This window comes from Aspergillus glaucus, assembly GCF_001890805.1.
Source record: "Aspergillus glaucus CBS 516.65 unplaced genomic scaffold ASPGLscaffold_22, whole genome shotgun sequence".
NCBI classification, from domain to species: Eukaryota; Fungi; Ascomycota; class Eurotiomycetes; order Eurotiales; family Aspergillaceae; genus Aspergillus; species Aspergillus glaucus.
In genome coordinates this window covers 493,155-515,712 of record NW_019170474.1, presented here as the reverse complement: position 1 = coordinate 515,712, position 22,558 = coordinate 493,155, and the positions used below count along the sequence as shown (strand labels likewise).

The following is a 22,558-nucleotide window of genomic DNA, read 5'->3' as shown; positions in this document are numbered from 1 at the left end:
ATCATGTAAAATCTGCTCATTTTGTTCATCATATAAACTGGATTCAAAAATAGAATCCTGTACACTAGATGAATCAAGATTAAGATCAATAAGATCATTGACCAATGTATGATCATGCTCAAGGTACTCATAAAAATTGATTGCGTCCATGATAAGAACTAGTTATACAAAAAATGTGTACAGTATATTACATTGAGCGGTAAAAAAAGGGTATGCTGAGATTTTAAATTCGGGGTCACATGTGCCAAGAGCCCCACTTTCAGGGTAAGCTGGGCTCAAGGGTCGGGTCAGCTGAACTGTAATCTGCCCAACTTGTATACCTGTATACCTTCTGCAGGTCACGTGAGGTATGTCGTACTTCCTTAATGCTCAGGTCATGATCCCTGCTTAACTCACTGATCATCCCATTGAGCATACCCAATGATTCTGCCTTAACTCCCCGCATCGTCACGTGAGGCTGACAGGATAAGGTCTGTAACAGCGAGGCTCAGTGACTGTCCATGCTCAGTGAATGTCTATGCTCCGTGACAACTGGTTTCGCTCTCGTAGTCGAGATAAGAAACGATCAAGTAAACTACTTCATTAGGGATATTCGAAAAGTTCATCGTAGTTGCAAAGAATTGTGTGAATTTCAGCGAACTTTCGATTATTATGGCCGGAGTTGGTTTGGCCCGATGGCACAGATATATCCTTAGTCGGGGCTCAAAAACGGTCCCCGCTTCTACGAACTTTCCATTATAAAGACGCCATAGGTGTGTGTATCAATTTTAATTACGGCTAAACTATATGACAATTACTTCCAGCAAAGAATCTCCGCATGCAGTACCGCGAACCAACCATCCTCGTCCTCGGTAAATGTCCTCCAGCCTTGCGCCATTTGATTCAACTCTTCCTGCGTCGCCAATCCCTCCTCCACTGCTGTCTTTGAAAGACCCGAAGACTTCGCCCGTCCCTCCATGGATCCTCCCCAGTACGCTCTCTCCGCAGGGCTACTAAAGCACCACGACCCTGCGCTTTTCCGAATCTTCTCTCGATCGAATCCCGCTTCTCGCGCCCAGGCATGAATGTACCGGCCGGAACAGGCACTACAGCCCTTTGCCATGGACATTTTGTCGGTCAGATTCCACCACGATTCGATCCCTGCGTTTTCCGGATACCATGTGTATTGCGCCGATTCGCGCGCGGCAACAATACCACCGTCTGTTTTGGCAACACGGCGCATCTCACGGAGTGATTTGACTGGATCCGCGATGTGCTGTAGAACTTGGTGTACATGCACAATGTCAAAGCTGTTGTCAGGAAAGTCAAGCGAATGGATATCACCGACCCGGAAGTCGACATTCGTGACTCCCTCGCTTGCCGCGAGACTTTGTGCTTGGTCCAGCGGATCAGATATGTACTCGATACCAGTAACATGTCCCTGGGGTACGCGACGCGCTAGGTCCACGCTGATTGAACCGGGTCCGCAGCCGATGTCGAGGATGGCCATGTTGGGTTTGATATGCGGCAGGAGGTGTGGTGCTGAATTGGTGACGGTGCGCCAATTGTGTGTCTGAAGGACCGAAGACGAGTGGTCTGTCGTATAGGCTGCCATTGCGATGAAATTTATTTAGGATTGATGATAGGTCTTTGTTGATCTTGGATGTTGATTGAAAAGTTGGCATTTAAATAATAGCGATGCCGTACTTGCCGATATCCATTTCGGAATTCCGAATACATCCAAGCAAATTATTGGCCACTGCTCCTTGGCTGCGTCATTGTACTCGGGATTCCGAGCAGCATACTTGGAGATCAACATCCGTGGATATGAGCACAAACGGCGAATATCATCATCCCGAATTCGTCTACTGTCTGTACCCAGCGCTCTATCCTCTTTCGCCGCTGGGGAGAAGATGTCTCTACTGATCTCCACAACTCCGAAATCTCCAGCATTCCATCCTCCCAATCAAGCAAGTGACGGTCATACTCTTTGGTCCATGCTTCACGATCAATGGCATCCCATAATGATCTGCTTTCCGGTGCATAGACCTCTCGTAGCTCTTCAGCAACGAAATTTGGTAGATAATGATCAGCATTATACACACTGCTGAAGAGGTACATAACCAGAATAGCTCGACGTTTTGTAGACGCCATGATCCAGGATTCCCAATTCGGTCGTGATCGAGAGAGTTCAGCGGTGCAGAAGAGACCATTCCGTGCAGTACGGAATGCCAATTCCATGAGAGTCATCATAACCTGGTCATTCACGACGGAGGGACCACCGATGGGAGTGAAGTACATCATAATCGAGTAGATCAGATATGCCTGGAATGTCGCGAGATGTTCGTAGTCATGATGACTCGGGGGCTATACTGATCAGGACTTATCTTGCAAAACACAGGGAAGGTCATACCTCTTCAGCCAACCGTCGCATCTCGTTTTCTACTATACTGACCGCCATTGCCTCGCTCCCTGGCACCGCCTGCTCCCACATCCGCACCAAGCTATAGCAGTTTGCGAGTGCACGTGGCATTTCCTTTCCTGCTATCTGCACGCTGTGGATGATAGGCGGAAGACCACCATCTTTGAGCATACGACGAGGATAAGTACATAATATCCGTGCGATGTACTGCAGAGTGAATGGATGATATGCCTTGGGGATCTCTTCACCTTCTGTAAGAGGTAGGATGTAAGGCCTCAGCCAGCGGTCCCGAATATCCCCGGCATTAGCACTAGGTGCCAAGTAGACTACTCGCAGGTCAAGCTCAGTCTTAGTCTCTTTGTGCTGCTCCGGTCTTGTTTGTGGCTGGTTCTGAGCGCTCGTGATTGCACTGAAAGGAAAATGGACTGGCGCGTCTGTCGCCCGATCCAGTCGCGGAATTCCGAGTATTGAGGTATCGTCATAGTTTGTTTCCAGTGCAGGGGCTTCTATTGAAGAGGACACACTCTCGACAGGAAGACTCACTCCCACGTTGACAAGATACTCGCAGTTCTGACCTCGTGAACGACATCGTGAACAGGCCGGTCTCTCGAAATCGCAGCGGACTTTGGATCTCGTGCAGTTACTGCAGGCCTTCTTACGGGGCGGAGCGCGTTGCCTCTTTCTGGAAGGGCTTGTTCTGGCCTCCATTTTGAACTGATTGACAATGTCGGAGGTTCGGGGACGGCGTTGGCGTGTTCGGAGTCCCGAGGAGTGACATCACGTGGCTCCCATGTCTACAGTGATGGTCGTGCAAAATACAGAATCATCATTCATAATTGACTCAGCGAAGACTATAACTTATAGCTAACTTGCCCATATCGATCCTTGTACGCTACCCTCTGTCCGATGTTGCCTTTCTCCGCTCAACCCGCTTCATCCGAGATCCTTCGGTCTAAGCAGGAATTTTTCTCTTCTCCGCTGGATGGGATGACAGCCAAAAGGGACATACAACAACAGTATTGGGCGTCAATGGAAGCCTCGTTGCCGTATGCAAGGTGCGTGAACGCCATATCTCGATGCTTGCGCTCCGTGACCCAGTGCTGAAGAGCATCATTGGGTACTCACCTCGTTAAACCTCCATACCGTCGCTCACTTGTGAATCAGTTGTGTGGTATGGCTGAACACACTTTCCAACCAATGCCGCTGCTTCGTCGTAGAAACTATTCTTTGTAAACGGCAATTTGTTACCCCTGGCAAACTCGCGAAGCTCGTCCAAGCCAGAAACCCGCCGCGCCATCAACAGCCATTTCCAGTGTTGGTCCAAGATCCTTGATGCGATCACCAGGAGCCACCGGTCCCATTGCATCTTCCCTAATCTTCTGGGCTTCCCCACTCTCCAGGTATTTCATCAAGGGTTTGGGTACGTAGCCGTAGTAACCATCCCCGTAGCCACCGCCGTCCTTGATGCCCAGGTCTTGATTTTCGATGCCATACTCTCCCTCCTTTTCCAGGATTGGGAGGATCGTGACCTCCATCCCAGCATCTCCAGGGGCGCAAGGTTCTCCAGTACGCTTCTAAGACTGATTGTGCGAGAGCACATCCATAAGACGCTGGGGAATCCAATCTTCCTTGGATTTCCTGGGTTTGGAACGAAGGCCCTCAAACGCGGACGCCCATCGCTTTGACAGTCGTTCTTTGAACTCGGGCTTGTCCAGAACGGATTCATCACCCTCGAGAAGATCCGGCAGCAGTCGATGCACGTGCTGGTCGAGTTTCCTTCACAACTTTCTCCTTTCCTTCAAAACTTTGTCCAGTTTGATTCGGTCTCCTTGCGGCCCGGGGAGTAACGAGAGTTGAGGCTGTACAGCCGGGAGGCAAGCCAGTCGACGCAGGCATCAAGTTTGCAGTTCTGTCAATTTTGTCAGTCCGTGACTAAGGCTGTACAGGGTCAGGGCCCTCGACATACCTGGATCAGGGTTTTCCCCAGGCTGCTCTCCACCTCCTCGACAGTCAGGCGATAGTTACGGGCCTTTTCGGGTCTGACCTGCTGCTTTAGCCGTACCCGTAGCTGTCGTCGTAGCCTGACATGTCCTCGTCTCTGTCCGACCTCGCGAGAGGAGAAGAGGAAAAGTCACGGTAGCTTGTTCGAGGGCGTGAAAGGGGAACCGATATGCCTACGGGACGATGGAGATGAGAAGGATGCGGAAGATGACGGTGAGGATGGTGAATATGGCGATGGGCAGATGAAAAGAAGGACGGTTTGGTGTGGGCGATAGACGTGGTTAAATGACGGCAGGAAGGGCCCCAGTCACCTGACAACAACACCCGCCCAAAAAGGAAACGCGGCATCGTGAACACAAACACTCTGAATGCGCCAATAAGCGCCGCTAATGCCTGGAAATCTTTATTTGCGCTGAATTCACTGCGGCGGCTCAGGGTGACGGCGGAAGTATGGTCTTACCAGTGTGAAGCTGGAATAAATACTTATCAGCAAAGCAGGCAGCATCTGGATGTCGTTGATTACGGCATAATGTACAGAAATTTTCTTCGGTCGGAGGACCAAACAAGACACGCAACAGGGTATAATACGGTAAATGAAATCATAACGATGCGCTGGTCATTGTTCCGACTGGATAGCGCGAGGCATAGGAAGCGTAGGAGCTGGCCCAGCATCCAATTCATACACCGGTTGAGATGGTTCCGTGTGCAGCTCCGACACTTGATGCTCTCCTTCAGCTGGTAGTTCGACTGTATCATCGGGTGGCATCTCACGAGACAGCGTTGGGGTATCGAGCTTCGGATGGAAGACGTGCAGCGCCAGTATGTCCATCAGCGGTTTCACTTCCGGCGGCGGTGCAACGGCACCCGTCAGTACCTGCGATGCTTTGACCTTTCGCTTGTAGAATTTCTGGTTGGCGTGTCTTCGCTCGATCAGGATGGCCCCCTCAAGAGACATCCCTCCATATACCCCCTTGGATTTCGAGTATGCGAACGTCGCTGCAGCACCCTTCGCACTAGCTCCTCCACCCACCTCGACACTTCTCCCAACTGGCCCGAGTGCCGTCGAGAGGTTGGCACTCAGTAACGCACTTCCACACTGCGAGAATGTCCGGACGGCGTGGGGATCGTTGAGGACGAAAACGAAATCGGTCATCTCGACGCCAACCAGGCCCCCGAATCCAGCTCCAAGAATTGTAATCGCAGATGGAGGCGACCAGCTGCCATCGTCGAGACGCGCGAGCATAATCCCCGATCCGAATCGAGCTGCGCCCATAAAGCCGATGCGGAAGACGGTGAAGATAACTAAGCCCTGCGGAAGCATTAATTCAGCCAGTCTCAATCAGTTCGCCGCAGATATTCTGTACCTTTGCCTTCTCCAGGACATGAGGGGGAAGCGATAACCCCGGACTATCAATGGATGATGGTTGAATAAAGGACTCGAGGATCCGCATACATTTTTTGCTCTCGCCTGGTAATGTTATTATCAGCAATTTTTTTTTTTTTTTTTTTTTTTTTTTTTTTTTTTGCAGTGGATATGGAGACGCACAGCGCAAAGATGCGGGGAATGGATTGTGAATCCTTTCCATGGTCAAAATTTGTCAACGTGGATAGTCGAGATACCAACTGTGAATGACTCCTGCAGAAAAGGTTGGCCATGCTAGCCTTATCTAGACTGGATGAAGAGGGGGGTTCTGGGGGGACAGCCTCGTCTCCCCGGTATCCTACTACATAGCCGCTACAGACGGACGCATTGATGCTGATCGTCTCGTCCCGCGAATCAGAGGAACCATTGGTGGCCGCGTTCACGTATTGCGGCACAGTGAGGCGCATTCGAATAATACGAGTTCATTCTTAAGATCTAAATTATACGAGCTTCAGTTGTCAACAACCGTTATCGTCGCGTGTCTTGAAAGAGATTGAAAAGCACTCTGTACAGTCAATGTTCAGATCTAAAAATATGCAAAACATAAATATAGTATAAGTACAAATGGCAGCTCAAGTATGGCACAGTTCATGACGGACATGGTATGCATCAGGGGTATATATATATGGAAGACGCAATCCTCCAACAACAAAACAGACTCTCGCCGACCGAATGATTAAAATATGATCATAAAGGGATATGCAAGAGAAGAAGAAGAAGAAGAAGAAGAAGAAGAAGAAGAGGAAGAAGAGGAAGAAGAGGAAGAAGAGGAAGAAGAGGAAGAAGAGGAAGAAGAGGAAGAAGAGGAAGAAGAGGAATTGTAAAAAGCCGCCCGCGACTTTTAGTCTCTGCACAGCACAGATGATCCCGGTTTGCGAGCGTAGACGACCGTTCCGGGGAGGTAGGCACGGGTCTTGTAGTCTCGTAACGCTGCTCGCATCTGGGCCAGATGTATTTGCGCGCGATCGTACGGCCAGCCGAGGGTCGAGGTCAGCAGTCGCAGCATGAAACCTTCCACGCCGTTGTGTAGTCGGAACTGATTCCATCGACCCAGTTCGTGCATTTTGGGATCCGAACTCCAGCTGCACCGTCAGTTAGTGATGAACTCGTGATTACACCCGGGAGACAAAGGGACATACCCATTCATAGGCCACTTGTAATCGACTTCCACCACATCCACAAAGCCTGCGCGCTTGAGACGCTCTGCGCTCTCGCTCCAGATGGTAAAGGTCTTCCCAAACTGGACCCCGGACTGCACGACCGTCTCGCCCCAGAGTCGGTAGAAATGGTCTGGTCCCACGCTGCCATCGTCTGAGGTCGGCTCAACCGAATGTTCCACCACTTCAACGTAGCCTCCAGGCCGCAGAGACATATAGCATTGGCGGAAAAACTCATCCCAGTCGGGAATGCAGCCAAACATCTCCCGAACATGGATAAAGTCGAATTGGTTGGGAGAGTAGGTCCAAGGCAGGGTCATATCATCGATCTCGAAAACGCAATTCGGAGGGACGAAGGAGGGTTGAATCGGGGAGAGGTCGACTCCGGTGACCTTGGCGCTGGGATATTCATCGGCCATATCTCTGCAATCGAAAAGGATCGGATCGTCAGTCCAAGATTCCGATCGGTAGGATCTCCGTTGATAACTCACATGGCCCAGATTCCGGTCCCGGTGCCGACATCGAGGATCTCTTGGGGGTTCTTCAAGGGTGCGAGATGGAGTTTTCCATCGAGGGTCAGGTAATACATGTGATGCGCGACATCTTGTTGTTCGTTGGCGGTTTCATCGTTGGGGCCCTGTACTGTCAGTACCTCTTCCCTATTGGTATTCGAATCAACATACCCAGTACGCGCCATCGCGGTAGGAATGGTAACGTCGGCCGAACTCGAAGCGATAGTCGGTGATATAACAGGACATGGTCTTGGTATCGTCCCCGATAAAGGAATCGTCGCCATAGGCGGAGTCTAAATCGTCGTCCCGATAGTCCACATCTTCCAGCCCTTCATCGTCATCTTCTTCGCCATTGGTGGGATAGAAAGAATCTCTTGTGGTCGGAGCATTAGCATTACTGCTGTCCCGGATCGGAGTGGAGGAGTTGGAGTGCCTAGGGGGAGGAGCAGCCATCATGACAAAGATCTGCACTCCGGGGGGGAGGGGGAACCACGAGGAGGTTTGAATATAAGAAGAACAATAGAATGAAAGAACAATTGGAAATGAATCAATAAACGAAAGCGAGGCGAGTTGGGAGACTTTGAAAAGCGCCGGTCACCTGACTCTCCTCCACCGGTGGCACAAACTTTGACGAACAAACAAACGTTTTTCACGGCTGAATAAGAATAAGAATAATCGGGGAGAAGAAGAAAAAGTGAACACGAGATGCACGAGATCAGTGGGAAAAGCAATATCAATAGGGATCAGCTACTATTTCGTATCGCGTATCAATATGTCGGAGACCCGAACAGTGTTCATATACGGAGTGTACCGGTTCACAAACCCCCGGGCATCTCCTGTCGAGAGTTAAAGAAGAACCCTCTCAGCCACGGTTGAACGGTCGAACCTTCTGCTCCCCTTCCACGATTCATCGTCTTCCATTCCAGCCGATCCTGGCCGCCGGTGCAGGGATGTAGACCCGCTGTCTGCCAAATGCACCATACACGGCTTCGATGGCTGAAGAGCCCGCAGACAAGGCCCCAATGGCCACAGGTCGAGGTGGACATCGCATCTCCACTTTGCCATGGTGTGAATTAATGCGCAACAAGACATGATTGCATAATGGCCATCCCGGCTGAAGGGATTATATGTAGTTATTGTCTGAAAATCATGCAATATGCCGTCAATACTCACTTTTATGTCCGGCTCTTGGGACTCCTACTTGTTACCGGACTGAGACGGACTGATAGACAGACTGATAGACAGACTGATATTAAGCATGCTCGGACTCTCTTTCCTCAATCCCGCTCCATCGGCCGTGACTGATTCACTTGAAACCCATGTGAGCATTCACTGACATGTATTCTGTCGGCCTCACTCACACTCAGTCTCGCCATGGCGTCCTCTCCCTCTCCCTGTTCCCCTCTCCCTCGCTCTTCTCATCGTCGTCAACGCTCCATGAACGTTTTCAGGAATCTCTGGGCAGCTGTCATGGGCAAATCTAATCCTGCAGACCCTAGTCCCGCCACGGTGCTGATTGTCGGCGCTGGTATGCGACCGTGAAACTGATATACAAAAATTTGATACTGACCGTTTCCAGGCTCGACGGGTCTAGCGCTGGCTCAAGGATTGAGAAAGGTATGCTACTTTATATTTATTTATATTTATTTATATTTATTTATGTTTATATGTTTATATGTTTATATTTATTTATTATCCGTTGCTTATTATCTGCCGTGCAACATCCACTAATGTACCTGATTCCAGTCCGGGATCCCCTGCGTTGTCGTCGAGAAATATGATTGCTTGGATGCTCGTTCACGCGACTGGAATATGGGTCTGCATTGGGGTGTATCCTCCCTGAAATCCCTCGTGCCCGACCATCTGTGGGATCGCATTCAATCCGTCCAGGTCGACCCCCATGCGCCTACCGCCGACCACGATTCGCTCAACTTCTACAATGCCCAGTCGGGTGATATGATGGCCTCGATCCCCGTCCAGTATTTCTATCGTCTTCGTCGTCGCAAACTCCGCGGTCTGCTCGCAGAAGGTCTAGACATTCGCTACGGGAAAGAGCTGCGCTTGATCGAATACTCCAAGGATGGGAAGTTTGCCACGACATGGTTCGAAGATGGCACATCGATCACATCGCATCTGGTCGTTGGGACTGATGGCGCTCATTCGACCCTGCGACAGACGCTACTTGGTCCCGGCAATGGCAGTACCCAACGTCTTCCGTACTGTGCAACCTTTGTCCAAGCACGATACAGCGCTGACCGGGCTCGATACTTGCGCAAAGTTCATCCACTATACCTAGCGGGCATCAATCCGGCTGGATATTTCTCTTTCTTCGGTATGCACGACATCCAAGATCCGAACGACCCCTCGACATGGACCTTTTTCTTCTACGTCTCATGGCATTCCCCGTTGGAGGAGCAGGAGCGGACGGCCAATTGGACCAACGCACAGCGGTTGCAGCAAGTGAAGGAGCTGTCCCAGACTTTCACTGACCCGTGGAAAAGTGCGTTCGACTGGTTACCGGATGACCACCAGGTCTGGTACATGGGCTTGTCGGATTTCGATCCAGGCGCAAAGGATCACCACTGGGACAACCATGGTGGCCGCGTAACTATGGCTGGTGATGCGGCCCATGCCATGACCTACCAGCGCGGCCAGGGCCTGAACCATTCCATAACGGACGCTGCGAAGCTGGCAGAGGCCGTAAAGCAATTTGCTTCCGGCAAAGCAGCCCAGGCAGATGCCATCTCATCCTACGAGGAGGAGATGATCGCTCGTGCTGGCGGAGAAGTCCGTACCTCGACTGTCAACACGGCGATGTTGCACAATTGGGAAAAGGTCCAGCAGTCGCCGGTCATGCAATCGGGCATGACACCGCAGCAGCAGCAGCAACCTCAACCACAGCAGGCAATACGAGCTCAGTAAACGTGCCTGCCATTTCTTTCTATTTCCCGTATCTTTTAATGGTTCGACGTATTTCTTTTCCTCGACTCGAATACCCATTCATCGGTATGGAGTTTGCATGGTTTCAGCGGTATCATATTAATATCTTAATGTATTCAGATTGTCTATATTTGCGGGAGATACCTCTCAATCGAATGATATTGTCTATATGGTACGACGGTATTATTCACATACTACATCATCTCAAGACATCGTCTTGTTTCATCAAACTCTCTGATTGACTAGCTCTGGAACTACTGACCCCTAAGTTCTTCACATAATTCCCTTTCTCCGTCGGAAATATTACTATTCAATTCCCGTGATTGGATCTGGCAGTTGTGAGCCTCATGTGAAAGTGGGCCTCACGGTCTGTCATGTGAAGGCAGACCATGTGCTCTGAGTGCCGTGACTCTCGAAGCACCTAGATCTTATCATCGATAACCCGGCAGGTCAGTCAATGTCCTCTCAACATCCTCCATCTGTCCATAGCCACAAGGCAGCCAATATCGTCGACGCAATAGACCCTGAATCTCCCAGCCAAGCCCGAAGATTTGCCGGGCCCCAGAAACAGCCCGTCTGAAGAAGGATTGGTCCAATCATCATGGCCAGGATGAAATCCGATGCAGCGGAGAGATGATTTGGCACCTTATCCCCGCACCCTCGATGTGTAGGCGAGAGGCGACGTGGGGAGTGTTTGCGGGGTTGGATATATATTTGTCGTAGTCCGCGGGAAACAGACGCACATTGGAGCACCAGACACCATGGCTACAACCTCTGTGATGCAGTTGGAACTGGATATTAGACCATCTGGGGCGCAGCCCAACCCAGAACAGGCTTTGGAAACGGAAATTCCAGTCAATGGTGATGATGATCCTCCGGCGACCGCCATCAGTGCTCTGGAGAGATGGAACTATCCCCGACACAACATCGCCCGTCTCGTAGCCACCTTCTGGAGTTTTATTGTGTCGGGAGCAAATGATGCTGCTTATGGTGTATGTCTTTCCTGCCAATATATGGCACGAAACCACGCTGACCGATGTAGGCTTTGATTCCCTATGTAGGACCCATCCTTCGGAATATGATACAGGAGAGGAACCAATAACTGACTATCATAGCTGGAATCCTATTATGACCTCAGTTACACCATCGTCTCTCTGGTGTTTCTGTCCCCCTTGGGTGGATACGTGCTCGCCGCATTGTTTAACCATCGCATCCACAACGCCTTTGGCCAGAGGGGAGTCGCACTGCTGGCTCCAGGATGCCACTTGATCGCGTATATCGTCAACTCTCTCCATCCACCCTATCCGGTTCTGGTAGTCTCCTTCATCTTTGCAGGATTCGGAAATGGACTCACGGACTCGGCTTGGAATGCGTGGGTTGGCAATATGGCCAGGGCAGATGAGATTCTGGGTCTCTTGCACGGGTTCTATGGTGTCGGTGCCGTTCTAAGCCCATTAGCTGCTACATCGCTCATCACAAAGGCCAATTGTCCGTGGTATTATTTCTACTATATCATGGTATGTCATGTCAGTACAATCTCGCTTGAAGTGTCCAATTCTAACCGATTCAGATTGCATGTGCGGCCGTCGAAGTAGTACTCTGCACGTCTACCTTTTGGAAATCCACAGGCGCCGTATTTCGTCAAACCACCGCGCGATCACAAGATGGGAATGATAAGGGCGGCCTGCGACAAGCATTGTTCACGTATCCATCGTCACGTGTGACCTGGCTCTGTGCCTTGTTCCTCCTGGGATATGTTGGTGTCGAGGTCGCGCTGGGAGGATGGATCGTGACTTTTATGACCCAGGTGCGACACGGTCCCGCATTTGCCAGTGGGATGACTGCCACTGGATTCTGGCTCGGGATTACAGTCGGCAGAGTGGCATTGGGCTTTGTGACGCCTCGTGTGGGGGAGAAAATCTCCGTTTCGGTATGATACATCCACTCCAGAGTGTGTTCGGTGGCTGACTCTCCAGACCTACATTATTTTGTCAATCATATTTGGCCTCGTCCTCTGGCTAGTCCCTCAATTCTATGCGTCAGCCGTGGCTGTCGCCCTTCAAGGTTTCTTCCTGGGCCCGCTATTCCCAGCCGTCGTGGTGGTGACGACAAAACTCTTGCCACGGCATTTGCATGTGAGCTCGATCGGATTTGCTGCCGCCTTTGGTGGGGGAGGCGCGGCCGTGCTTCCGTTTGCTGTGGGGGCTATTGCCCAGTCGAAGGGGGTGAAAGTGCTCCAGCCGTTTATTCTGGGGTTGTCCGGGGGGATCCTGATATTATGGCTGGGGTTGCCGCGGTTGAGCAAGATCCACCGGGGGGAGTAGTAGTATCCATTGATATCCATTCCTAGTATATCCATCTCTACATCGATCCCAACTCCCATTTCCTTCGCATTTAGAATTACAGTAGGCATAACATTGTACCTACGGAGTATGTACAAGTAAAAGATGCATCATATGCAGATCTTGATTATCAGATAACACACAGCCTCGGATCAGCTGCTGCTTGGTGGCCGATTTCGGTCGGCGGCTGGCCATGACTCGGGACCGGCGATCTCCGAGTGCACACTGCTAAGTGTAGAATTCTACAGCAGTCTGGCTGTATCATGAGCCTCCTGGCCAATCCCCCCTCCCCCCGGCCTACTTTTCCCGAGCTTGCGGACAAGGTATTCTACGCGCGGATATGGCGAATGCTCCCGAGCCGAGGCAATTACCGCATTGGGATATCCGCTCATCCTCGGCCGAGTGTCATCAACGTCAAAGAGTTGCAATTCATCTGCTCGTGTTTCTGCTCTACTTTTATCGTCCCCATCCTCCAGTTTTTATCCCCAGATTCTCTCTCTACGCACTATCCTAATATCTCTCATATCTGTATTACCAACTATACTCCCAATCGCCACCGTCATCATGCCAAACCCTCCCCCGGCCTGGGTCCAGGCCTTGAAGCCCGCCGGTCCGCAAGGCTCGGAATTGCTCACACAAGAACGCGCTCAGTCGAACGTCGCAGTGGAGAGACTTGCAGAATTGCTGCACACAAAGGAGACTCTGGAGCGGCAACATCGCCTTCTGGGACTCCTGCAACCCGAGAAGGTCTTCGACAAGTCGCAGAACCACTCCCTGGGCCGTGTGGATCGGATCCAACGGTCATTGGCAAAGGGGAAGCGATTGCAGCAATTGGCGGAGCAGCACAAATGGACGACGGAGGAGGTTCTCACGGCGAATGAGCTGGTCGGTGAACCGACGCCGTATGGGCTGCACTCGACTATGTTCTTGGTATGTTGCATTCGCATTCTTGTGTAGAAAGACGGTGGCTAACTGCTATCCCTGTGTATAGGTGACCCTGCGGGAACAAGGTACACCGGAACAACACAAGATTTTCCTCGAACGCGCGCAAAAGTACCAGATCGTCGGATGCTACGCACAAACAGAGTTGGGTCACGGTTCGAACGTCCGCGGTTTGGAGACCACGGCCACATATAACCCCGATGACAAGACCTTTACCATCAACAGCCCGACCCTGACCGCGTCGAAATGGTGGATTGGCTCGCTGGGACGGACGGCCAACCATGCTGTCGTCATGGCACAGCTCTACGTCGGCGGCAAGAACCTTGGCCCTCACCCGTTTGTCGTTCAGATCCGTGATATGCAGACTCACCAGCCTCTGGAGAACGTCTATGTGGGCGACATTGGGCCCAAGTTTGGATACAAGTGAGTACCGTGGTCTACCTGAACTTTGGTAGCAGGATACTGACTATCGCAGCACCATGGACAACGGATTCCTCCTCTTCAACAACCACAAGATCCCCCACGTCAACATGTTGGCCCGCTTCACGCGCGTCGACAAAGAAACCAACCAATATGTCCGTCCCGCATCGCCATCCTTGCTCTACGGAACCATGACCTGGGTGCGTTCCAGCATCGTTCTTCAGGCTGGTGGTGTCCTCGCCCGCGGTGTGACCATTGCCGTCCGCTATTGTGCCGTCCGGAGACAGTTCCAGGATCGCGAGGCCACCGAACCAAAGGGTGAGAACCAGGTGTTGAACTACAAGATGGTTCAAGTCCGTTTACTCCCTCTCCTGGCCGCCATGTACGCTCTGCACTTCACTGGTCGGGGAATGATGAAGCTCTACGAAGAGAACCAGAACCGCATGAAGGCGGCCAGTCAGCCCGACCAGGACAGTCGTGGTGCTGGCCCTGAGCAACTGCGCGCTGGTGCAGACTTGCTTGCAGACCTGCACGCCACTTCCTGCGGTCTTAAGGCTCTTGCCAGTACCACTGCTGGTGAAGGTCTCGAAGTTTGCCGTCGTGCTTGCGGTGGACACGGATACAGCAGCTACAGTGGTATCGGTCCTTGGTACTCGGATTACCTGCCTACTCTGACCTGGGAGGGTGACAACTACATGTTGACCCAACAGGTTGCAAGATACGTAAGTTGCCATCCTTTTGAACTCGTTGACTTCCTTTACTGACAGTTGCAGTTGCTCAAATCCGCACGCGCGGTGCTGTCCGGCAAAGCTCCCAACAACGACACCAGCCACATCCTCCAAAGCTACCTTGATCGCCGGGAGAAGGGCGCATCGTTCGACGTGCTCGAGGTCGACAGCGACATTGTTGCCGCCTTTGCCTGGCGGACAGCACACCTGACCTTCGAGGCTCTCAAGCACCGTGATGTCGAGAACCGCTCGTGGAACAGTCTGCTCGTCGACTTCTGGCGTCTGTCGACCGCACACTCGCAGTACTTGGTCGTGAAGAACTTCTACGAAGCCGTCTCGTCGCCCCATCTCGCTGCTGCCGTCGACCCGGAGACTCTGAGCCTCCTGCACAACCTCTTCCGCCTGCACGCCCTGCACACTCTGGAGCGCGAAGCATCAGAATTCTTCACCTCGAGCGCCGTCACAACCCGCCAGATCGGCCTGGCGCGCACTAACGCCGTCATGAAGCTGCTTGACGAGATCCGCCCGCACGCCGTGCGACTGGTAGACGCATGGAAGATCCCCGACTGGCAACTCGACAGCAGTCTCGGTCGGTACGATGGTGAGGTATATCCCGACCTCTTCCGGCGCGCGAGCCAAGAGAACCCTGTCAACGACTTGGTCTTCGACCCGTATCCGTGGAACGAGAATGTGTTGAAGAACGGTTCTCCGAGGAGCAAGCTATAAGCCTTCTTTCCTTGCATGTCCCTTTATTTTTCGATAATCTTTCTTCCTTTTCGACTGTATATGACTTTAGTGGTCCGGTCTTGATAGAGTATATAGATTGAATAGACCAAGAATGTACCATAATACAATTGGATACTTGATGAGAATTTTCTGCACACCAATACACTATCTAAACGAACAGGAATAAAGAAGTAAAATTATATTAAAATATAAAAAGAAAATAAAAAAAAAAAAAAAGAAAGCAGAGGTCCTGCCCGGGATCGAACCGGGATCGTTGGAATCAGAATCCAAAGTGATAACCATTACACTACAGAACCGTAGATGGTACTCTTTATCAGTAATTGATTTTATCAAGCATTATCAAACATCACAACTAATCAATATCAACCTCGTCAATGTCATACGACCAATCCTCCTCGCGAAGCCCCCACGACCACGAGCTGAACACCCGACGGGCCCAGAACCATGCCCACATTCCCCATTCCGTGATGGCCATCTGCCATGGCCCCTTTTGACGGGACCTGTTACCGTTGTTGGCCGCTTGGGACGCAAATTCCTCGATTCGTGGACGACGGATTGTCTCGAATTGACGTAGACTTTCTTCCAGAGGAGCGGATTCCTTCTTCAAGAGTCGGGATAGGAGGAACACATCCTCCAGCGCCATTGACACGCCCTGTCCCACGTGTGGCTGCATTGCGTGCGCCGCATCACCGATTAAAACACATCGGCTGGTGTGCCAAACGCCTCCATGCGGAAGCCGGTAGATGGGATAGAAGTTGACTGTATCGGTTTTTGAGGCGACATCGCGAAGGAAAGATCCCCAATCTCCGCCAATCTCGCGGATGATCTCCTGGAGTGTGTTTTTGAATCCCGCGACTTCTTTCTCGCGATGTTCATTCCACCCATCCCTCTTGTCCGCCGTATCCGGCTCCGGAATGTGTCGTGTGAGGAACCAGAACAAATCCTTCTCTTGTGAGTTATCTGCACACGGGACAACCACTACGGCTCCTTGCGATGTGAAAGTGGCGTGCATCCCGACCAGCTCAGTAGGCATAGGGACAATAGAAGACATGGATGAGACTCCGGAGTACTCGGGCGTGACCTCAGGGTCGACATGCAACTTGCGAACAGCCGAATGAATGCCATCACAACCGAGGAGCAGATCCGCCGTATCGCTGCTCCCATCCGAGAAGGTGATCGTAGCGCCTGTCCCTGCGTCTTCGTCGACAGCCACCAGACTTTTGTTGAAATGGATTGGTATGCCACGAGTTTGAACTTCGGAGAGAAGAGCGTCTACAACCACTGTCCGCTTAATCCGAATAAACTCATATCCCGTCTTGGCTTTGAGTCTGGTGAAATGATCGAGGCGACCCAGTTCGTTACCGTTGACGGAATGGAGGGTTATCTGTGGTGTAATAGAGCCTCCTTTGAGAAGTGACTCGTACACTCCCAGTCGGTCGAGGAGACGCAGGCCATTGGCTGGAATATTGATGGCGCCACCAAGGTGGGTGGGTTGCTCCCGTATCTCATACACCGTCACAGAGATGTTATTCATGTCGTGAAGACGAAGAGCAGCTGCAAGGCCGGCAGGGCCTGCTCCTATGATGACGACCTGTCTTAATGAGCAAGTATTCTCAACCACAGCGAACGGGGTACATACCTTGTTGATTTGGGCCATTCTGCTGATGTGTGTGCCAACTTTTTTGCTTGCGAACAGTTTTATCCATAAGCGAGGCGGAATTGGTTCATATATTCCATGACCCCTCTTATATCGAAAGTCGGTCTCGGGGTCGGTCTCGGGTTCGGTGTTTATTTGGATTGGACAGAAACCCTGGCGCCTTGAAGGATTTGCGACCCGAAGTACAATCCTCTATCTCCCCTCTATTCCGTGAGTCATCACGGCATATCCTGACTCTATACATTGTCGGTATCCCGATATCATCCTCCAGGATCATTGCCAATTCGGTCTCCCATGTTGATTGGTCGAGGCAGATGAATCCAGTTTCGGCAAGTTGGCCGATTCTGCATAACGGAACATATGCGTTTTATGCCTCCGGGTCGATACCGAGTGACAGTGGGTCGATGATCTCAACATGATTACCAAGCGAAGCAACCAAGTAACTAACTAGTTAGTTAACTATGTGCCTATAACTATATGGTGATCGCTGGATATCACCCCGTTGCTGAGCACATTTCGTTCAAAATTGTATTCTGAAACTCGGCATCATGAAGAGCGCAATCAACTTGGCTGGTCCAGTCGTCAAGATCATTGACACCCCCATTCCCGAGCCCAACGATGGTCAGGTCTTAATCAAGGTCGTTGTGTCCGGTTCCAACCCCAAGGACTGGAAAGTGCCCGATATTGCCGCCATTGACGGACATCCATTCTTCGAGCGATACTCGCAAGTCCGGGAGGGCGTCAACCAGGGCGATGATATCGCAGGTATCGTCGAGAAAGTGGGCAAGAATGTGGTCGAGTTCAAGGTAAGTTCCCGAATCATTAACTGTGATAGTTTTTATGAGTCTGACCAAGTAGCCTGGTGACCGAGTTGCGGCGTTCCATGAGATGCTGGCCCCTGGCGGCTCCTACGCAGAGTACGCTTTGGCGTGGAGCCACACAACCTTCCACCTGCCAAAGGAGTCTTCCTTTGAGGGTATGTCAGCCTCTTCCATGGATCTACAGATCAGTTGTCAGTTACTAACGATTAGCAGAAGCTGCAACTATCCCCCTCGCGGGGTTGACTGCTGTCGTTGCGCTTTATCACCACTTGGCGCTGCCCTTCCCCTGGGCACCAGCAAAGAATGCCACCCCCCTCGTTGTGTATGGAGCCAGCACAGCTGTTGGAGCCTTTGCTATCAAGCTCGCGCAGAAGAGCAACATCCATCCCATCATCGGTGTGGCTGGTAAGGGAGCACACTACGCCCAGCGGCTCCTGGACTCAAGAAAAGGTGACTGCATAATCGACTATCGCAACGGACCCGAGGAGACCATCCAGAACATCCGAAAGGCCGCTGGAGGGGCGGAGATCCGACACGCACTGGACACTATTGTTCTGGAGCAGAGCACCCATGTGCTGAGATCCGTTGTCACTCCCGGAGGCAATGTCAACCACATTCTGCCCAACCCTCCAGACCTGTCTCCCGCCGTTGCAACCAACACCTGGGTCAGCTCGGCTCACCAGGAGGGAGGAGCTGACGACTGCCGGGACCTGTGTTTCTTGTTCTGCCGCTGGATTGGTCGTGGTCTGCAACAGGGAACATTCTCAGGACATCCGTTTGAAGTGAGACCCAGTGGTCTGGAGGGAGTTCAGGATGCTCTGAAAGATCTGAAGGAGAACAAGGCCAGCGCCGTCAAGTATGTCTTCCGCATCGCTGATACGCCGGGTCTCTCGTGATCTGTACATACATCAAGCTGTCAATAGTTGAAGCATGTACATAGTCGGTTTACGATACTACGATAATATATGTATCTGTCATGTCAGAAGTTGAAGTTGAAGTTGAAGTTGCCAGTTGCCCGGAGGCATATGTATGCCCAACCGCTATTCCCAAACAGGCAAGTGCGATGGTCACGGGACATCGGTCACATGAGCTGTACGACTTTGAAACGGATAAACCAATGTAGCGGTTAAAACTCCGTATCGGGGAAGTCGGGGGAGTCGATTATCCGGACTGCACGAGGCTATAGGCGAGGAATTTAAATTACACTAAAGTGGATGACATTAACATCTGTAGATAGACACCATAGTTAGACGATAGAATGAGTGCTTGGCTATCTAAAGCATATGGCTACGATGTCCGCATATGAGGAATCGGCCTCGGTAATCGGGCCTACTATTAATCCACCTTGACTTTCATCAGACTTCATGTCAACAACAGATATCCTGGTGTCTGTGAGTGGCCTTCTGCGTTTGATTGAACCTCGTTGCTGACTTTTGTTATTTGATATGATGGGCTAGATGACAAGAAACGTTGCCTACAGGACTATCTACAACTGTCCCGTGGAGAGGCAGTCCAGATATATAACTGTCGGATACCGGACGATGCTCAATTGAGAAAACGTGATTGGGACCTCTATTTCTAAATTTATTGTGGCTTGTCGGTAAGTCTAGGTCTATCAATATACATCCGACGGGAATCATAGTCTGAACACAGGCTAAAAGTAAAAAAAAAAAAAAAAAAAAAAAAAAGCGCTTAGTCGAAGATCGAGTTCTTGTACACGGAGGGGTCGATGTAAGGAGTGCCACCCCGTCTGGTGAAGCCCCATCTGATCTGGTTGGCCATAGAGATCTCAGCATTCAAATGCTGGGCGAACGTCCACGCTGTCGCCGTATCCTTCTGGAAACCGCGTCCAACCAGAGCGACATCCAATCCCCCTTCCTCGAGCAACTGGTTGGCCTGCTTGCCGTTGGTGATAGATCCGACAGTAGCAACAACGAGCTTGTCGCCAACGGCCTTCTTGACGGCCACAGCGAATGGAGCCTGGAAACCAGGACCAGACTTAACCTTCTGCGCGGCGTGAACACCACCAGAGCTGATATCGATCAGATCGACAGCACCCTGAGCGACAAGAGCCTCTGCAAAGCGCACGCTATCCTCGACCCTCCAGCTTTCCTCGGGGAGGGACTCCTCGAGCCAGTCGGTTGCCGAAACACGCAAGAACACGGGGACTTGCGGGCCCACGGCATCACGGGTCAATTGGGCGATCTCGAGAGGCAAACGGGCGCGGTTCTCAAATGAGCCACCATACTTGTCAGTCCGCTTGTTGGCAGCAGGCGAAAGGAACGAAGAAAGGAGGTATCCGTGGGCGTTGTGGATTTCAATGAAGTCTGCACCGGCAGCAACAGCACGCTTCACAGCAGCACCCCAGGCTGCCTTGAACTCCTCGATTTCCTGCTCGGTCATGGCCTTAGGCTTCGGGAACGAGTCGGCAAAGGGGATATCGCTGGGAGCCTTGACGTTCTCTGGCCATCCGCCAACCTTCTCCGTCGCAACAACAGTAGAGCTGACCCAGGGGGCAACAGTGGAAGCCTTGCGGCCGGCGTGGGCAATCTGAACACCGATCTTCTGGTTCTGGCTGTGAACGAACTCAATCACACGGCGCATGGGCTCAATCTGAGAATCCTTCCACAATCCAACGTCCTGCGGGGTAATGCGGCCTTCGGGGACGACTGCAGTGGCCTCAATCATCATCATACCGGGACCACGCTGGGCAATGCCACCAAGGTGGGCAACGTGCCAGTCGGTCATGTGGCCATCCTGAGCGGAGTATTGGCAGAGAGGAGCCAACTGTGCGAAAACGTTAGGGTAAGTCATAATCGAAGACTTTGACGGGATCACTCACGCCAATGCGGTTCGGGAACGTCACGCCGCGAATGGTAAGGGGCTGGAAGAGCTTAGGTATGACCTGACCGTTGGTCTGGGGGTTGGCTGCTGTTCCCGCCGGAGGCTCCTGGGCCGGGGTGAAGTAGGAGATACCCTCCGCGGGCTTGATGTCGATGTCGGGGAGAGACATGGTATTTGCGAGTTACAGTATGAGGAAGAAAGGGATAATGGTGACTACTGCCTACAAGCTACGGCGCGTCGCTCTCTCTTTATATACTACGGCCGCGAGTCAATGGGTAAATTCCATTGCTTTGAAATCAACTTGGAAAGTTAATCCAGGGGTTTTGTGGTAGAAGAACAGATAATAACCGTGCCATTGAGACTCTTTCCACGCCCTGAATCGGGCCGACTGAAGAAAAAATGTCTCCGAGGTGACTAATGAGATCTATAATTGACCGAAGAAGTTTAGCGTCAATGGTGGGCCATTCATGTATCAATTTGGTTTCTGATTGGCTGACTGTACAGATCGAGATTTTGCAATCCGGAGTACATTAGACGAACAGGGGGCGCTGCAGAATACATACCAGGATCCCATGAACGTCACTTGAAAATTGGGACTCACCAGAGGTCATGTTCAGTCGATTTATCCTTCAGAGTGAGATCTCACTTGCAACAACGACCGTGCACTCGCGTCATGGCACAAGACCGCAACAATACATGTACTCCAGAGTAGGTCGGAAAAGTTTCGGGATGGAAGCGAGACAGTCATGGTGCCCTTGCAATTTGAGAAATGACTTGGTTGTGCTGCCGGCTAGGCCGGGGTATGGATATATACGTTCACAGTCCGGTTTCTCCGAGCATTCCACTGTGAGGGAATATCCAGATGGTGCGAGTAAAACTTGCCGCAACAGCTGCGGCGATAGACCCGTTTTATTGACTATGTTTCTGTTCAATTCCACAAGAGCTACACCCCCTTCGTGCGGTAGATTCGGTCGTTCACGAAGCCGGCCATGGAGCAGGACTGGAAATGGTTCCACCTTGGTCGAACGGGGCACACGTTTCTCTAGCAGTATGACCGGCATGGCACAACCCAGTTACTTTCATTGAACCGTGAATGCACCGTATTTTCCAGAGATGCTTCCGGTGCGGGGGACCGGGCGAGGTTACTCAGTATACCGTTTTCAGTCATCCGAGGTCAAAGATGGCATTATTGCGGCACCGATGAGAAATGCCCTCATACCGCATCAAAGAAACTGCCTCCATAATAATATACGAGCGGGGAAACAAACCACTCCGGGAACAGATGGAAAGAGTTATCGGTAGTTGACTATGGTCACCAGATGCTTTGGGTTATCGGAGTTCCTCCGGCCAAGAACTGTCGGCCACTATGAGCGACGGTGTGGCTTTTAGCTTGCTATCAGATGTCATCCCACATAATCTTTACCCCAGATTGACCCCAGGTAAATATGTGGGGCCTCGCGTGGTGTGGGGATACACATTTCGGAATTTTCCTCGCAATATGGGGATTGCATGGCGGATGCAACCATATCCAAAGGAGCCCTCTCAAGATCCAATAATACGCCGTGAAGACATCGAATTGCCTTTCTGAACGGTTATATCCGACTGCCATGCCTTGGCTTCTGG

General features: G+C 51.5%; 11 protein-coding genes and 1 non-coding gene across 12 annotated transcripts; 4 read left to right on the top strand and 8 right to left on the bottom strand.

Annotated features, from left to right (window-relative positions):
- Positions 1 to 551: 551 nt before the first annotated feature.
- Positions 552 to 1,660, bottom strand: ASPGLDRAFT_51279 (class I SAM-dependent methyltransferase). The gene has a single exon (XM_022547497.1). The coding sequence runs from the start codon at positions 1,592 to 1,594 to the stop codon at positions 794 to 796; it is 801 nt and encodes a 266-aa protein (XP_022397527.1). The 5' UTR covers positions 1,595 to 1,660; the 3' UTR covers positions 552 to 793.
- A 131-nt stretch (positions 1,661 to 1,791) lies between these two features.
- Positions 1,792 to 3,109, bottom strand: ASPGLDRAFT_134346 (Zn(II)2Cys6 transcription factor domain-containing protein; the record flags this gene model as incomplete). The annotated part of the gene is made up of 3 exons (XM_022541285.1): positions 1,792 to 2,346; positions 2,393 to 2,835; positions 2,941 to 3,109. 3 exons carry the CDS (start codon positions 3,107 to 3,109, stop codon positions 1,792 to 1,794), a joined length of 1,167 nt encoding a protein of 388 aa, XP_022397526.1.
- Positions 3,110 to 5,018: 1,909 nt separating this feature from the next.
- ASPGLDRAFT_133919 (uncharacterized protein) lies at positions 5,019 to 5,988 on the bottom strand (the record flags this gene model as incomplete). The annotated part of the gene is made up of 3 exons (XM_022541253.1): positions 5,019 to 5,711; positions 5,767 to 5,870; positions 5,949 to 5,988. The coding sequence occupies 3 exons, from the start codon at positions 5,986 to 5,988 to the stop codon at positions 5,019 to 5,021; spliced, it is 837 nt and encodes a 278-aa protein (XP_022397525.1).
- A 310-nt stretch (positions 5,989 to 6,298) lies between these two features.
- Positions 6,299 to 8,108, bottom strand: ASPGLDRAFT_51276 (class I SAM-dependent methyltransferase). Its single transcript, XM_022547496.1, has 4 exons — positions 7,666 to 8,108; positions 7,474 to 7,619; positions 6,965 to 7,405; positions 6,299 to 6,907 (listed from the first exon to the last, which is right to left on the bottom strand). Exons 1-4 carry the CDS (start codon positions 7,945 to 7,947, stop codon positions 6,667 to 6,669), a joined length of 1,110 nt encoding a protein of 369 aa, XP_022397524.1. The 5' UTR covers positions 7,948 to 8,108; the 3' UTR covers positions 6,299 to 6,666.
- On the bottom strand, positions 7,863 to 8,727 carry ASPGLDRAFT_841347 (uncharacterized protein). Its single transcript, XM_022550250.1, has 3 exons — positions 8,381 to 8,727; positions 8,284 to 8,330; positions 7,863 to 8,224 (listed from the first exon to the last, which is right to left on the bottom strand). The coding sequence occupies exons 1-3, from the start codon at positions 8,584 to 8,586 to the stop codon at positions 7,947 to 7,949; spliced, it is 531 nt and encodes a 176-aa protein (XP_022397523.1). The 5' UTR covers positions 8,587 to 8,727; the 3' UTR covers positions 7,863 to 7,946.
- ASPGLDRAFT_51273 (FAD-dependent oxidoreductase) lies at positions 8,568 to 10,615 on the top strand. Its single transcript, XM_022547495.1, has 3 exons — positions 8,568 to 9,022; positions 9,074 to 9,111; positions 9,241 to 10,615. Exons 1-3 carry the CDS (start codon positions 8,869 to 8,871, stop codon positions 10,414 to 10,416), a joined length of 1,368 nt encoding a protein of 455 aa, XP_022397522.1. The 5' UTR covers positions 8,568 to 8,868; the 3' UTR covers positions 10,417 to 10,615.
- A 110-nt stretch (positions 10,616 to 10,725) lies between these two features.
- On the top strand, positions 10,726 to 12,799 carry ASPGLDRAFT_51272 (putative MFS transporter). The gene is made up of 5 exons (XM_022547494.1): positions 10,726 to 11,426; positions 11,477 to 11,491; positions 11,550 to 11,951; positions 12,005 to 12,364; positions 12,411 to 12,799. Exons 1-5 carry the CDS (start codon positions 11,196 to 11,198, stop codon positions 12,756 to 12,758), a joined length of 1,356 nt encoding a protein of 451 aa, XP_022397521.1. The 5' UTR covers positions 10,726 to 11,195; the 3' UTR covers positions 12,759 to 12,799.
- Positions 12,800 to 13,340: 541 nt separating this feature from the next.
- On the top strand, positions 13,341 to 15,592 carry ASPGLDRAFT_134060 (uncharacterized protein; the record flags this gene model as incomplete). Its single annotated transcript, XM_022541263.1, has 4 exons — positions 13,341 to 13,706; positions 13,768 to 14,141; positions 14,194 to 14,860; positions 14,912 to 15,592. 4 exons carry the CDS (start codon positions 13,341 to 13,343, stop codon positions 15,590 to 15,592), a joined length of 2,088 nt encoding a protein of 695 aa, XP_022397520.1.
- A 236-nt stretch (positions 15,593 to 15,828) lies between these two features.
- ASPGLDRAFT_60868 (uncharacterized protein) lies at positions 15,829 to 17,457 on the bottom strand. The gene is made up of 2 exons (XM_022548454.1): positions 17,253 to 17,457; positions 15,829 to 17,204 (listed from the first exon to the last, which is right to left on the bottom strand). Exons 1-2 carry the CDS (start codon positions 17,268 to 17,270, stop codon positions 15,966 to 15,968), a joined length of 1,257 nt encoding a protein of 418 aa, XP_022397519.1. The 5' UTR covers positions 17,271 to 17,457; the 3' UTR covers positions 15,829 to 15,965.
- On the bottom strand, positions 15,838 to 15,909 carry ASPGLDRAFT_t141. Its single transcript has one exon. It is a non-coding gene; the product is annotated as a tRNA-Gln (tRNA).
- A 361-nt stretch (positions 17,458 to 17,818) lies between the features above and the next one.
- Positions 17,819 to 18,987, top strand: ASPGLDRAFT_28835 (zinc-binding alcohol dehydrogenase family protein; the record flags this gene model as incomplete). The annotated part of the gene is made up of 3 exons (XM_022543792.1): positions 17,819 to 18,076; positions 18,129 to 18,246; positions 18,305 to 18,987. The coding sequence occupies 3 exons, from the start codon at positions 17,819 to 17,821 to the stop codon at positions 18,985 to 18,987; spliced, it is 1,059 nt and encodes a 352-aa protein (XP_022397518.1).
- A 796-nt stretch (positions 18,988 to 19,783) lies between these two features.
- On the bottom strand, positions 19,784 to 21,104 carry ASPGLDRAFT_38823 (NADH:flavin oxidoreductase/NADH oxidase; the record flags this gene model as incomplete). Its single annotated transcript, XM_022544991.1, has 2 exons — positions 19,784 to 20,878; positions 20,934 to 21,104. 2 exons carry the CDS (start codon positions 21,102 to 21,104, stop codon positions 19,784 to 19,786), a joined length of 1,266 nt encoding a protein of 421 aa, XP_022397517.1.
- Positions 21,105 to 22,558: the final 1,454 nt, after the last annotated feature.